Raw genomic sequence first — 13,697 nt, forward strand, 5'->3', positions numbered from 1 at the left:
TCAGGTCAACAATTTCTGACATTGCCAGTCAAGCAGAAGACCCAATACTATTATGGGATACTGGACTCTTTTAGAATATTTTGCTGAATTTACACACCTATAATATTCAAATTATGGAACTAAACAAAAAAAAGGGGATACAGATGAATGTCCATTTTGAATCTGTATATTCAAAGTGGTTAGGATAGATATATTGTTACATTCTCTTCATGAATAGAGGGATTTGTTCTAATGATGTTTGTAAATAGGATATCATGTCCACATCTTGTATAGCAATTAACCATTAGGAAAAATGTATGCAATGTGTTAATTATTGAAACTGTCCTACCAATTTGATTTGGAACTGTCTCATTGCTATTTGTTTCTCAATAAAATTATAGAAAAAAAAGATTTTTGTCTTGTGGAGGGTTGTATTTTTACATCTGTTTTTCTTTTTAATTCACTGTTTCCTTTCAGGAGAAATAGGCCTGAGAAAATTAGGTGGTTAAAACTTTGAGTGGTTGGGTCCTAGCAACACAAAAGGCTAAGTTTTTGCTGGAGTGTAGTTCAAGATCTAAAATTATAGAGGGTTTTTTTTCTTTATAATGGATTTGTTTGTCAGTTAGCCAAAAGCACAACTAGGAAATGTTCAGATTCTTTTATTTTGTGATTAAATTTTTTTATTTATTATTTCATTTTTAATTGGTTATAGAGTTTTTATTTTTCATTTTGGCATATTGATACATGTATTTGACATACTTTGATCATCTTTATCTCCATCAGACTCTGTCCCTGCCTTGATTCATTTTTTGGGGGGTGTTCAATGAATATATTTCACTCACATCCAGTGCCTCTGGGTAATATTCTGATTCTTCATTATATTTGACACAGCTCTTTATTTAAAAAATTGTTTCTCTTCAAATAATTTCAAAGATTACATCCTAATACAGGCTAAAATTATTTTCTTGATAACTCTCTGCCCTTTTGCACCAAACTACTATTTCTGCGTTGCTAAGAGATTAATCAGTGCAAATAACTTAATCAACAGTGGGAGCAACAGAGGTCTTAACACAGTGGAGAAGTTGGCTTATACAAAATCCAGGAAAGGCAGAAAAACAGACCCATGTGGACCTGCCACTGCAGCCCTGTTGAAGATTGCCTTAGGTGGGGGCCAAATGCCAATGACACAGGAAAATAGCAGCTGCTAAGGTTGGAATGCCTGTGTCCCTTCCAAAATTCATGTTAAAAGGTGAGGCTGTTAGGATGTGATTAAGTCCTAAGAGCAAAGCCCTCAAAAAATGGGATTAGCAGCTTTATAAAAGGGCTGGAGGAGGCCTGACTAGCTAGGCCCACCTTGGCCTTCTATCTCTTCCTTCATGGGAGGACACAGTGTCTGTCTTCCTGAAGTGTGTGATAACAGGGTACCATCTTGGAAATGGAAACTACACTCTCACTATACATGGGACCTGCCAGAGCCTTGAATTTGAGCTTCCTCGCTTCCAGAACCATGAGAAATGAATTTCTTTGATTTTAAATTACCCATCACCAGGAGTAACAAGTTCCTGATGCCAATATGCTTATGACCTGGTAATAGAAGCAAGCAAAGAAAGCATAATGAGAAAGATGCTCTACTGATGTGATTTTCCTCAAAGAGCTTGAGGGATACATAAGATGGAGCAAGTAACTACCTGGGTCGGAGTGGGGTAAATCGTGCTGCTGAAAACAATGTAAGACAATATTTTTCACTAATAATAGTCTTTTCCAAATGACTAGGTACAAGGAATAAAAATATTTTTTGTATAAAAATACTTTTTGTATTTTAGGGAAGGGTCTGCAGGGTGTTCAGGGTCTCACTACTAGATTGGACTCAGAGTTATCTGCCTGTTTACAACCTCCCAAGAGCTGGGATTACAGGTGTGTGCCACCACGCCATCTCAGTTGCACCCCTGGGAGTGGGGCTGTCATGGCATGCCCAATATCGAATTCCCCATTCTTGCATCTGCTTGCAGGTGCTTTAATCTGCTGAGCTATTTGTCTGTCCCCCCTTTTCTGACTGTCATATATTTTATGGTGATATAGGATAGGGAGTAGGGGTAAATTTCTCATCCGCACAGACTTAAGCAGCAGAAGGCCTCTACAGAACTGCAATGAGACAGTAACAAAGCTTTTTCCTGGGAATACAGTTCACAGTAAAAAATGGCATGATGTAAAACAGGGCACAGTGTGTGCCTGTAACCCCAGCTACAAGGGAAGCTGAAGCAGGAGAATTCTAAGCTCAGGACCAGATGGAGAAAATTATTGAGACCTTGTCTGAAAATAAAGTTTTTAAAACAATATGGATGTACCTCTAACAGGTATATGTCTAACATGCCCAGAGCTCTGGATTGAACTTCCAGTGCATCCAGGGGAAAGGAAGGAGATTGTTATTATGAAGAAAGGAAATAGAAAGTAGAAATGGAAATGAGATAGAAAAGTAAAGGTTAAAGATGATCCACTGAATCCCAGTTTTTGGGGTTCAATATAGTAAGACTTCGGTGTTATATTTTATGAATGTAAGGATAGTTGACTATTAGAAACTCTTAACTGAACAATGATATTACAGGAGAAAATTTTATATACCTGCCTGAATTGGTGTAGCATATTTAAAAATTAACGTGCTGTTTGTAATAGCCAGAAACTCTTTTGATGAATTAGGAACACTAGAAAATTTACTTAGCCTATTGAATGTTACCTCTCTAAAAATACCTTTGATGACTAATGAAGCAGGATTTTTAGAAAATCATATATTCACCAAAAGATGCTAATGGGTGCAAAGGGAGGACCTCAACCCAGGTTTCTACAAGATGGTCTATCTTTCCACCTCATAATGTGGTGTTTAATTATCTACACGATTAAAAGAGCACATCCTTATATAAAGAACTGGACAAATATTTGAACCATTGTAGGCAACAGAACTGGAGAAGTTTCTCCCTCAAGGTTTATGACTCATCTTTTTTGCCACCTCTTATTCTTGGCTCTGCTCTGACCCATCTGATTGCACAAGAGTCCTAAAGTGTGTCTACATTTGTGAGAGTTTAGATGAAGAAAGAACATGGGAAAGAACTTTGGTCTTTGGTCCCTGGACTGATGGGAGAGTAGCTGAATAGAGAGATAGAAAGGGGAGTGATGAACAGTGGGATGTAGCTACTGCTGCCAGACTAGGTTAGAAGGGGTTGGTTTCTACCCACCTTTCCCTCATTGTTCCCTTGTCCAGTTCAGAACTTCAGCGTTCCTCCTTTTTCTGTGCACCAACAAACAGGCCTGAAATCATGCAAGTAGTTACTCGGAGTGGTAGTTAAATTTGTCAACTTGCTTGGGTTGAGAGACTCCTAGAGAATTGGTGAAGCACACTTCTGCATATGTCCATGTGGATGTTTCTATGTAAGACTGGCTTGTGGGTCCATGATTTGAGGGAGAGAACACCCTCCCTTGTCTGAGCGGCACCATCCAGTCGACTCAGGGCCTGCCTGGATGAAACAAAGAAGCAGAAGTGGAAGGAAGCAAACTAGCCTGTGCCCCTTTCCTTCCTGAGCAGCTGCACTTTCTGTTGTTGATGTCCCCAACATCAAACTTGCTGTTGTTTGGCCTTTGGACAGAAGATCTGGACTATGTCATTGGCCTGGCTTCTCATTCTGAGATTTTTCAACTCTTCACACTGAGCAGCTTGTAGATTCGATGGCTCTCTACCCTACACTTGACCATTATGGGACTTTTCAGCTCTGATTCTGTGAGCCAAACTCATAAATCTCTGCTTACAATTAGAGTTGTTAGTACTCATAGTCTTGATGGCACTGAAAGGAGGTCTTTTATTATCAGGAAAGAGACACATCCTGGAAGAATGCAGGCTCTTCAAGGAGTGCCATTGTTAGGTATGCCGATATAGATCTGTGCTGGCCCGACCTTGAAAGTGCTGCCAGAAAAGACTCTTCAGGTAGAGATGAGTGTGTGACTTACCATGAAAGTACTTCACACTGGAAGATCACTGAGAGAACAATCAGAGAGACACAGATGAAATGTAGCATGCGACTCTGAGTAGCTTTCTTAGAAGAGTGGAGTAGTATCACTGGGCTGTGTTTGCTTAAATTTAAGTTAACTAAAATGAAGGGAAATTAAAAATCCTTTTCAAATGTCACACTATCTGCATGTCTTGTCAATTGTTGTGGTGGGGATGGGATTATAGGCAGCATAGCTTATTTCCTTTTTTCATTGTTGAGGCAAAATAACTTAACATCCAAAGGTAAGGAAGTAAAGATTTATTTATTTTCATTTTGTGTCTTTCTTTATCAAATTCTTTATGTTTTCTTTTTTAAAGAATACAAAATGGCAAAACAGAAAGAATAAAAAATATCATTAAACAAAGCAATAGGAATTCAACAATGGCTGCTGTATTGCATACTATTATCTTTAGTTAAAAAATTAAACTTATTTACTTTTCTTCTTTTTAAGATTTTATAGCTTGTTTTTTCCTTACTGATTTTGCAGGCTTATATCTAGTAACCTAACCAAGGAAGGTTTCTTTAGCTTGCAGTTTGCAGACACTTTGGCCCATAATTGGCTGGCTCCAGGGCAGGGTGGCTTGGCAGAGAAACCAGTTCATGGTGGGCAAATGTAGCAAAGCAACAAAGAACCCTAACTCAGTTCGTTTGCCTCTTTCCTTTTCTCCAGGCTACTTGGAGAATATAGCTCTCACACTAATCCTAGCACCCTTGATCCTATCATTGCACCAGGAATCAATCCGAGCACCACACACTTAGATAAGCCAGCTCTGAAAAAGCCTTCTTACAACTGTGTGAGGCTTTGGGGGACATCTAGACTTAAACCATAACAGGAACTCTGATTTTTTTTTTTTACCCTGCCATATTTGCAGAAATGATTGTTACTTTAACGTAAAAATAATTCTGAACATACAATTCTGATTCACCAATAGTTTGGAGATGTTAGGGAGGATGACAGTGAGAAATAGTAGTGGGCTGGACAGGAAAGTTGTCCCAGACGACCTCTGAGGCCATCGCTGTAGTAGGATCCTGGGCAACAAAGCCTGATCACATGGAGTACACAATGAACAATGTTGTTAATAGATGAGAACAGCAAATTTCATGTGACCTTTCCATGTCCTGATGAGCCTACTGCAGTAAGTGACAGAATATGACTAAGAAGCCATTAAGCCAAGAAAACTGTAGATATCTTTGGATTAAGGAGAAAAAAAAATACGAATCTGAAGGAATGGAGGAGGAAAAAAAATCTTGTAACTTTAATATAAGGCCTGAAGAATTCTGCTTTCTTCCCAAATCAGACACTGATTTGTTGTAAGTAGATTTCACATAAATATGAATTTACTCTCTTGGAATAAATTATAAAGGCGTATGGATAATGTGGGGAAAAGTGACCCAATTCATAAACCCAGAAAGAAAAAGGAAAAAAAATAACTTTATTGCTTAGGTTACACATTTGAATTGGATTCACTGGGCATCAGGAGAAAAAGCAATCATTTCCAACCTGTGTGATTTCCATCTCTTTTCACATTTGCTGTTGCTCATCACTTACTGATGGTGACATGTTGGAGAAATGCATTGCTAGGTAACACTGTGCCAACATTATAGTGTGTACCTACACAAAGAAAGGCCACTACTAGATCATGATGTAATCTACGGGATTATTGGACTATGTGTAGAAAAAGTCCAGATGGGTGTATGGCTCTAGTAAGAGGAAAGATGTGTAGTATGTTGGGGAACAATAAAGCACTGGTACTGGGTGAGCTGTCATTCCTCCTCCCTAAGAAGCTCAGCTGCAAAAGAGAGCCACACACTCCTTTTCTCCAAAATGAACAAATGAGAGAACCTTGAATTAGTTGGGATTTGTCTCCATAAAGTACACTTTAGCAACTACCTACAGCCCGTGGAGTAGGTACCATCTATTGACCCCAGTGTTTCTAAGTATTCTTTCCATTCTTAACATTATTAAGAGTCTCTGAGAGAAGTTCTACAATGTGTTTTACTCCATTTTGTAACATAAATAGAGATGTTTTAGAGTCCTTCATATACTTAAGGCCATTACCTAGCTGTCTTACTTTTCTATCCAAAATTGTTAATGAGGAGGAATTTATGGGTTGGGTGGGGTACCACTACAGCTGATTTTGGGTTTGATTGGAGACTCCTGGAGAGGTGATAGCATTGTAAGAGCACTCACCTTAATGGATGAGTTTATAGCTGAAAGGAAGGCAAGAGCTACCTGGGGAAGCAGGTGGCAGAAGCTAGCCCCACCTCTGTTCTCTGGCCTGCTCTCTCTGACCCTTTCCTTGAACCTTGCTTCCTGGGTGCCGTAAGCTGAGTTGCTTTCCCTCACCACATCCTATCATGATCTCTCTGCTTCACACCCAGCCAACCATGGACTGAAACCTTTGAGAACGGGAGCTAAAGAAAATCCCTCCTTTTTCTTTAAGTGCTGGTATCCGATCCATTGTTCTGGCAACTGGATAGCTGATGGATACAGGTGGCAAATGCAGGGTTCTTCTGGCCTGAAAGTCAGAGTGGCCCTGGTGAAAAGATAGGGAGTGTGGGCTGTGGGTATAATTCATACCACCAGTTCTCCTTGGTCATGTAATCCGACACCAAAGAAATCAGGCAGCAAAAGCACCAGTGTTGCCCTAGGGAAATAAGAACACATCACCAAGGGGGGCATCATGGGGCCAGTAAAGTGCGCTGGTTGTACTCGTGCTTAACTGGAGTGGGTGCTAAGCAGTTGGGATGGTTGTCAAAGAACATGACCATTGTTCTGCTCCTAGAAGGCCACCTCTTTTTTACCCTCTGCTTGCTATTTCAGAAGTATGCAGTGCAGCTGAGCAGAGCAGCAGCAATCCTTCTACCACCCAAGACAGGGCTCTTTTGGTGACTGAGCCCTTAGGGTGTTTCTGTGTAAAGAACACACCAGTAGATAATCTGGAAAGCATGGTATAGAACAGAAAGGAGCTTTCAAAATGATTTATACATTCCAGAAGGATAAAGACCCTGTGGGAGTGTAAGAACACTGAAATGTGCTCATGCATCAAGATCTTAGTCAGGAAGCCAATATGCCTACCAGAGGAACAGAAAAATAGGGTGGGAAGGAAAACACAATTTGACAGTGAAAAGGAAATGTCATTTGCAAAGAGAAGAAATTATTATTGGAACTATGGACACTGTGAAATATTTCAGTCTTTGGAGTTTTCTGCCTAGAACAGAATCTGTTTTTTTAAAAAAATAAAATAGGAAAGGTAAGCTCTGCAATTAAATTTTATGGGTAAAGGAATCTTGCAGTTAAAAATAATAGGACCTTATTATCATAATTCTTTTTCTTCTCTTCTCCTCTCCCTTTCTCCCTTTCTTTCTTGTTCTCTTCTCTTTGTTTTTCTCTTTGCTCCTCTCTTATCTGGCATTTTTTAAACAGGCAGATCTGAGAAAGCAGGATGAAGAAGTGGACTTTGTAAGAGACTGATGATTAAATAAAGTACTTAAACAAACAAGAGATTCAAGGGGACAGAAGCCTCTCCAGACCTAAAAATGTCTACTATTTTCTTGAATGCATGGAATTTGTCTGTGTAGCTTTCTGTTTTTTTAAATATACTAAATAATTATGACCTATTTATAAGAGATTACCAAAACACCAGGAAATCTCATTGCCATTTTTTGTTGAAGGAAACAACAATGGTTTTTGTGTTGTCAAGGATTAGCCTTATTAGTTCTGGGCCAATCTTACAAGATTATTAAGTCATTTATATTTCATTGGACTCTGGCTCAGGCACAAGCTGCCAATCTCACAGACTTTTTGGATCTGTTGTCTTTGCCTTTAGAGTAGCTACCCCCATAGACTCTGTGATTTAGAAGGGACTCTGACAAGAAGTTTTGTTGTCTAGCTCTTGTCTCCTGGATTCATTTTCTAAGATGCTCACTGCACATTCTATGGATCTGCGTAGAGTCAGAGGCCAGAAGTGAGTCAGGGGATTTCATTAGAAGTGGGTCACAGAAGGAATATGGGTAAACTTTGGCCTTACATAGCTGGGTACTTGCCTCTTCTTCTAGGGAAGAATAACTTAGCTAAGTCAAAGATGTGCTGAAGGTCACCCGGCACCATTCTGCATACTTTGGGATCTTTGTTAATGCTTTGTCCTTGATTGTTTATTATCAGTGTAAAATCACATGCATAAACTCAAATATGATGCTCCTCTTGGTGTATAGAAAGAGCTGGAGTGTATACTAAGCATTTGTTTAGGGAAAAATTAGATGTGGGGACAGGGACTGAACATGGAGCATAGGGTTTTTTTATTCTGCGAACTATAGCAAGAAGTTAAAACAGGTGGCCTACTTAAAGTTTTAGGGAGTCAGTTTCATGCTTATCTTCATTAACATCACAGCTAACAATCACTGAGCACTCATGCTGTGTTGGAACATGTACTGAGTTGGTCTTTGCATGCATCATCCTGTCTGATCCCCAGAAGAGCCCAAAATTGCCTTGAGAAACCGCTGAAGTCCCCAGAGCGCTCCGTGAGGTGCTTTGTCTTTGGTCTCTCCTTCTAGATACAGCTATAGGATGGAAGCTCAGCCTGCTGTATCAATAACATTAGGTTTACTTTGCCTTTGGGTCCTGTGGCTTTATGTGGCATTGCGCATATGCCTTCTGCAGGGTTTGAACTTTATGGTGGAGCCTCTTGACATCTCCCCAGCTGAACCTTGAGATAAATGGCCAATGCCCGAAAAACACCAAATAAAAATTTTGGAATAAAAATGAAGACAAGTGGATAAGTTAACCAGCTGTTTAACCCTGACAATTAAAATCTAAAGGTCTTATATTATCTCACCCTTTCCTCCTATTGAATGGATCCAGATATTTATTCTTTCTAGATAACAAAAAAGTCACACGAATACCCAAAATCTCCTCATTCTTCTCCAAATGTGACTTTATATTTGTTACTTCTAGTGTGGATGTGATTAAAACATCTTTTTCTTTCTCACGCTAACTCAAATCTGAGTCAAGGTGGATTTCACATCAAAAAGAACTCACTACTTTAGAACCAGACCTTTCCAGAGTTCCCCATATGAAACAACTCCCCAGGAAGCTAATAGCAGGGTCTGCTCATCTAAGAAAATCCTTTGTGGACTTTTCTAGTAAAAGCAGTCCTGGAACCATGTGCCTGAAGGCTTTGCCTTTTTTTTTTTTTTTGTAGTCACCAGATGAGGTTCACATCTTTACCTTTACATGAAAGAGGCTCAAAGTGGTTTCTCTTATTAGAGATGTTTGCTATCCCCCTCACTGGACAGCTTGTGCATTACATTTTCCCCAGGTTTACAGCATTAGTGATGAGTTGGGAGGGGCCAATTATTATGGCATCACTACGCAATCATTTTCCTGGGTTACAGTGACTCCTAAGTCTTTCCATTTTCCTTCTAGACTGAATCACTTGAGTAGTTTCCTCTGTGACTTCTGGTGCTTTCCTCATTGTGTTAATCACCATACATGAGGAAAGTGCCCAAAGCAAGTTTCAGAAATCCCATTTCTGTTTTAAGTGAGGTTAAAATGCACTTTCTTTTTTGCAGTTTTTAATGAGCCATTGATGTTATGCACTTATATATTAGATAATGAAAACTGTACTTACTCATAAGAAACACTGACAAAGGAAATGATTAAGAAACACTTCTATGACCCTTGTGTTCCTTGGCTACTGTCAGGTGTGGAGGGTAGACAAATGTAGAAATTGCAAATAATCTTTCCAAAGATGTGTTCAGTGAGGTTTGCTGCTTGAAGGAGTAGTAGGTCATATGCCTGGTATCTTCAGAGGATGATTGTTGAACCTTCCACTTCTTCATATCAAACTTCACGAGAGAGTTCCCATGGAATCAGTCAGAAAGATTGCAGCATGCGCATTGCTGTTAGGAGATCTAGAGAACCTGAGAAAGCTATGGCCACTGTAGGGGCAAGAATGCATTTTTCTTCATTCAGATAGTCCTTAACTCATACAGTTTATGGAGACAAGGGACCTATGATAGATTTGAATGAAGTGGGGCTCCATAGAAGAAAGAGCTGATAAGAATTTATGATACATTATTTAAAAAAAGACAGAGGGGCAGAGGATTTCCAAGAGAAGAAACTAGATTTGAACAGTAGACCTTATAGAATATGCAAAAAGTCAGATAAAAATAAATGATATCTCTAACTCATAAGAAAGAGCTGACAAATAGTTGTCTTAGAGTCTAGAAAAAATTTTAAGAGGAAGAGGATTTTCAAGAGCAAGAAACTAGATTTGAAGTGTGGACCCTAAGTGATATACAAGAAGTTGCAAATGATCAACAAAAATAAGTGACACCTCTAACATAGAATCAGGAGAGGGGGTACCAAGATATCAACCCAAGATAGAAGAAATCTAAAATTTTAAGTAATGTATTACAGGAAGGATGATTATTGTTGGGAGAAATCCATATTTAGATGACACAGACTTATTAGAATATAAACTCCACAAAGGCAAGCAATGTGATGATTTCACCCAATATAACATTTTCAGTACTTGGTATAGTGCCTGGAATGGAATAGTGGTTCAGTAATTAATTGAACAAATGGGTGTTACTATTTGAATGCACTGGCTTTATTTCTGAAGTTTTCCTAGGTTTTTTGGCAGAGGGATTGTGAAACTAAACCTGCCTATTGTTGAATGCTTACACAATGTTTAGGCAAACAGTGTGTCCACATGTTATTGAGGGAAACATTCATTATACGAAATAGATCTTTCTAGCATTCACGCTACAAGCTTATGGAAAGTTATTTTATATTAAGAGATCGTAAACCATATCTTAGGAACTTATGAGATAGAAACTGTAAACTAGTAACTTCTCACACTACTATAATCCCTGTCTAATTAGACTGATGCTGAGTAACAAAGCTTCCCAGGTTCCTGCTCCTGCTCATCTCAATCTATTATGGAATTCTTAATTTTAGTCCCTCTCTTTTTGGTCTTTTGGTTGCCTCTCAGTTCATTTTGGGTAAATGGCATCACAAATTTGAAGCAATCATTTTGATTTCAATTCTGACGCTATCCTGGTTGTTTTATTTCTCTTGGACCAACGCTCTGTCGTCTGTGCACAAAGCCTGCCTTTTTGTCCAGATGCACTCCAAATTTCCCCGGAGGTGCTTGCTTCTCTGGAAAGGCAACTCCTATTGCCTTGGTCACTCTAGCCCTTGAGACAAATTGTGGAACATCCAAAACTTACAGAAAGAGAGGTTTGTTTTTGATTTGTGGTTTGACTCCATAACCTGCTGCTTCCAAGACAATAAAGGGCATGCCAGAAGTGTCTGGTGGAAGAAAGCTGCTCATATCATGGTGACCAGAAAGCAGAGAGAGAAAGGAGGAGTGAGGGAGGTAGATGTAACCTTCTAGTTCATGCTCCTAGTAACACTCCTGATCAGAACCAATCTCTTAACAGCAAGTTAAGTATGGTGCCCCCCAATCCACTCTCCTCCCAAAAGGGTTACCTCTAAGCACATGTTCAGGGGACACTGCAGATGCAAAGCGTAACATCTACTTTTTGGGAATATGCTTGATACTGTGAGAATAACTATGAGTAACAAGTCTTGTAGTTATTTGGCAGTGTTGTAATTAGCAAGTCACTTTCTGTGCTGAGCTGCACGTGGAATGCAGTGGAGAGGTAAGCAAATCAGGTCATGGTGGACAAAGTCACATATAGAGGTTTAAATTGTATGCTGTGAGAAGAAATGATCCATGAATGGATTCAAATAGGATTAACGTGAACAGTATTCAGATTATAATGTTTTCCTGATGACATCAGGGCAGCATTATGAAAGCCAAGACTTATAGAGTACATTTGGGATTTTAGAGACACAAAATCATATTTTCTTTCACATAAAATGACCTCAGTTTCTTATATATTTTTATTTTTCATTCTTATTCTAGTTTTTCCCCATCTCATTACTTACTGTCAAGTTCTCAACTATTGCTTACTTATCTCATTATAGCCACTTCCCCAGAGCAACCTCAGACTTCTTTTTGATTGATTTGTACTTGGAAAAACAAATAGAAGAATTCGTGTTGCAATTCTGCACAGATTTTGAGTTGTTATTAAAATGATTATTAGCAGCTTATAAGTGCTGCCCAACTCATTAAATGCTGTGGCTTTGTGATATTTTTCTAGTTACTTAAAGCTTGATTTCTCCACATTTTATAATGTGACTTTTGTGGATAATGACAAACCAATTACCAAAGAAGTACATCTAATAGAAAGTGTTTGGGACTAAGACAAGTGCAGATGGAATGATACAATATTTTTATTAGGCACATACATAGATGGGAACTTCAGAAAAGAGCTACAGACAAAGGCTCTGCTATATAGTTGCATCGAGAAGATCTCTTAGGCATTGGTCATTTCCTTTTCAAGAGCTGTGGTCAACATTTGAGCTCAGGCCCACACTCGAGGCTTGATGATGACATAGCCTTTCGATTCATAGTTCAGAGCCTTCCAGTTGAGAATATTAGCACTGTCAGGGAACCCATCATATGCAGACAGGATCTGTTCTGGAGACAGTACAGAGTCCCACATGTACAAATCTCCAAACTCCCCCACAAAGGACTGGCTCTGTTCAAAACTGCCTCCATAGGAATCCTGCTCCTGCCCCAGGATAATCTTAGGGTGTGGTGCTACAGAGTACCCCTTCTTCAGGCCCTTTTTCACCATAGGTTTCCCATTGATCCAAAACTCAACAATGCCAGAGGAGGATTCCCAGCTGGTACAGATGTGCACTGGAGCAGGAATCTCTTCATGAACCTTAGCTGTGACTCTGGTCCCTCCGATGTATAGACTATACTTTCCAATGTTTTCTTTATAAATGAGTAGCTCATTATCTCTGCCCTGAGTGTTGTAGGAGAAGAGGCTGTATTGTCGAGAAAGGTCACTATAAGCTCGTAAGCACACAGTAACATTCTGCAGGGGCTTCTCCAGCTTTGTCAGCAGGCTCACGTGATCACTGTCAGATTCTCTAGGGAACACAAATACCTTCTTCTGGAGGTCTGTGGGCAAGTATAAGACATACAACAGCATTTACCTCAAAGAATAAAACATCCCAGGTTCAATCTCTTTTCTCATTTCAGGCTCCTTGGCCATCTGTGGGCTCCCTACCTGTCTGAGCAAACACCTCCAGGAAGATGGCAAAGACAGAGACCCAACGAAGCATCTTGTCCATGTTTGTGAGCTGGGGCCGTGACAGCAGCTGCAGTGATACCACAGTGTAGGCAGCAGCACAGTGATTGTCTGCTGAGCTCTGAGGTTCACACTTTAGGATCCCAGGTGCTCTAGGATTTATCGTCCCCTGGATTGAGGAGGCAAGATGGAGAGCATCAGCAACATGTGAATGATTTTCCAGATCCCTCTGCTGGTGCCAGTAATCAGAGCTTCTGATGAAAAAAGAATGATGAAGCCTGGGCTGGGAAATCAATTGTAGTTAATTATTAGACACAAGTCCTTGTCTGTGACCCAGGATTTTTTTTTCTAGGAGGAGGGTGGTCACAGTTGCAGAGTTATAGATGGAATGAGGGGTTGAGTTGGTCACAAGTAGGACCTCACTCCATTCTCCAGGACTTCTTTTCCTGATTTTGCTACTTCTAAATATTATTGATATTATCTTGAAATTTTTCTTATCCATCTCTG

The 13,697-nt window shown here is 39.6% G+C and overlaps 1 protein-coding gene across 1 annotated transcript; it reads right to left on the reverse strand.

Moving 5' to 3' along the window:
• Window positions 1–12,304: 12,304 nt before the first annotated feature.
• On the reverse strand, window positions 12,305–13,406 carry Apcs (amyloid P component, serum). Its single transcript, XM_023699826.1, has 2 exons — window positions 13,170–13,406; window positions 12,305–13,060 (listed from the first exon to the last, which is right to left on the reverse strand). The coding sequence occupies exons 1-2, from the start codon at window positions 13,231–13,233 to the stop codon at window positions 12,453–12,455; spliced, it is 672 nt and encodes a 223-aa protein (XP_023555594.1). The 5' UTR covers window positions 13,234–13,406; the 3' UTR covers window positions 12,305–12,452.
• Window positions 13,407–13,697: the final 291 nt, after the last annotated feature.

This window comes from Octodon degus, unplaced genomic scaffold (assembly GCF_000260255.1).
Source record: "Octodon degus isolate 3935 unplaced genomic scaffold, OctDeg1.0 scaffold00116, whole genome shotgun sequence".
Taxonomy (NCBI): domain Eukaryota; kingdom Metazoa; phylum Chordata; class Mammalia; order Rodentia; family Octodontidae; genus Octodon; species Octodon degus.

Excerpts from the sequence above, each read along its gene's own strand:
- Apcs (XM_023699826.1), bottom strand. The coding sequence starts at position 13,233 with ATGGACAAGATGCTTCGTTGGGTCTCTGTCTTTGCCATCTTCCTGGAG. Across the intron at positions 13,061-13,169 it reads GGAGGTGTTTGCTCAGACAG|ACCTCCAGAAGAAGGTATTT; the intron begins GTAGGGAGCCCA and ends ACTTGCCCACAG.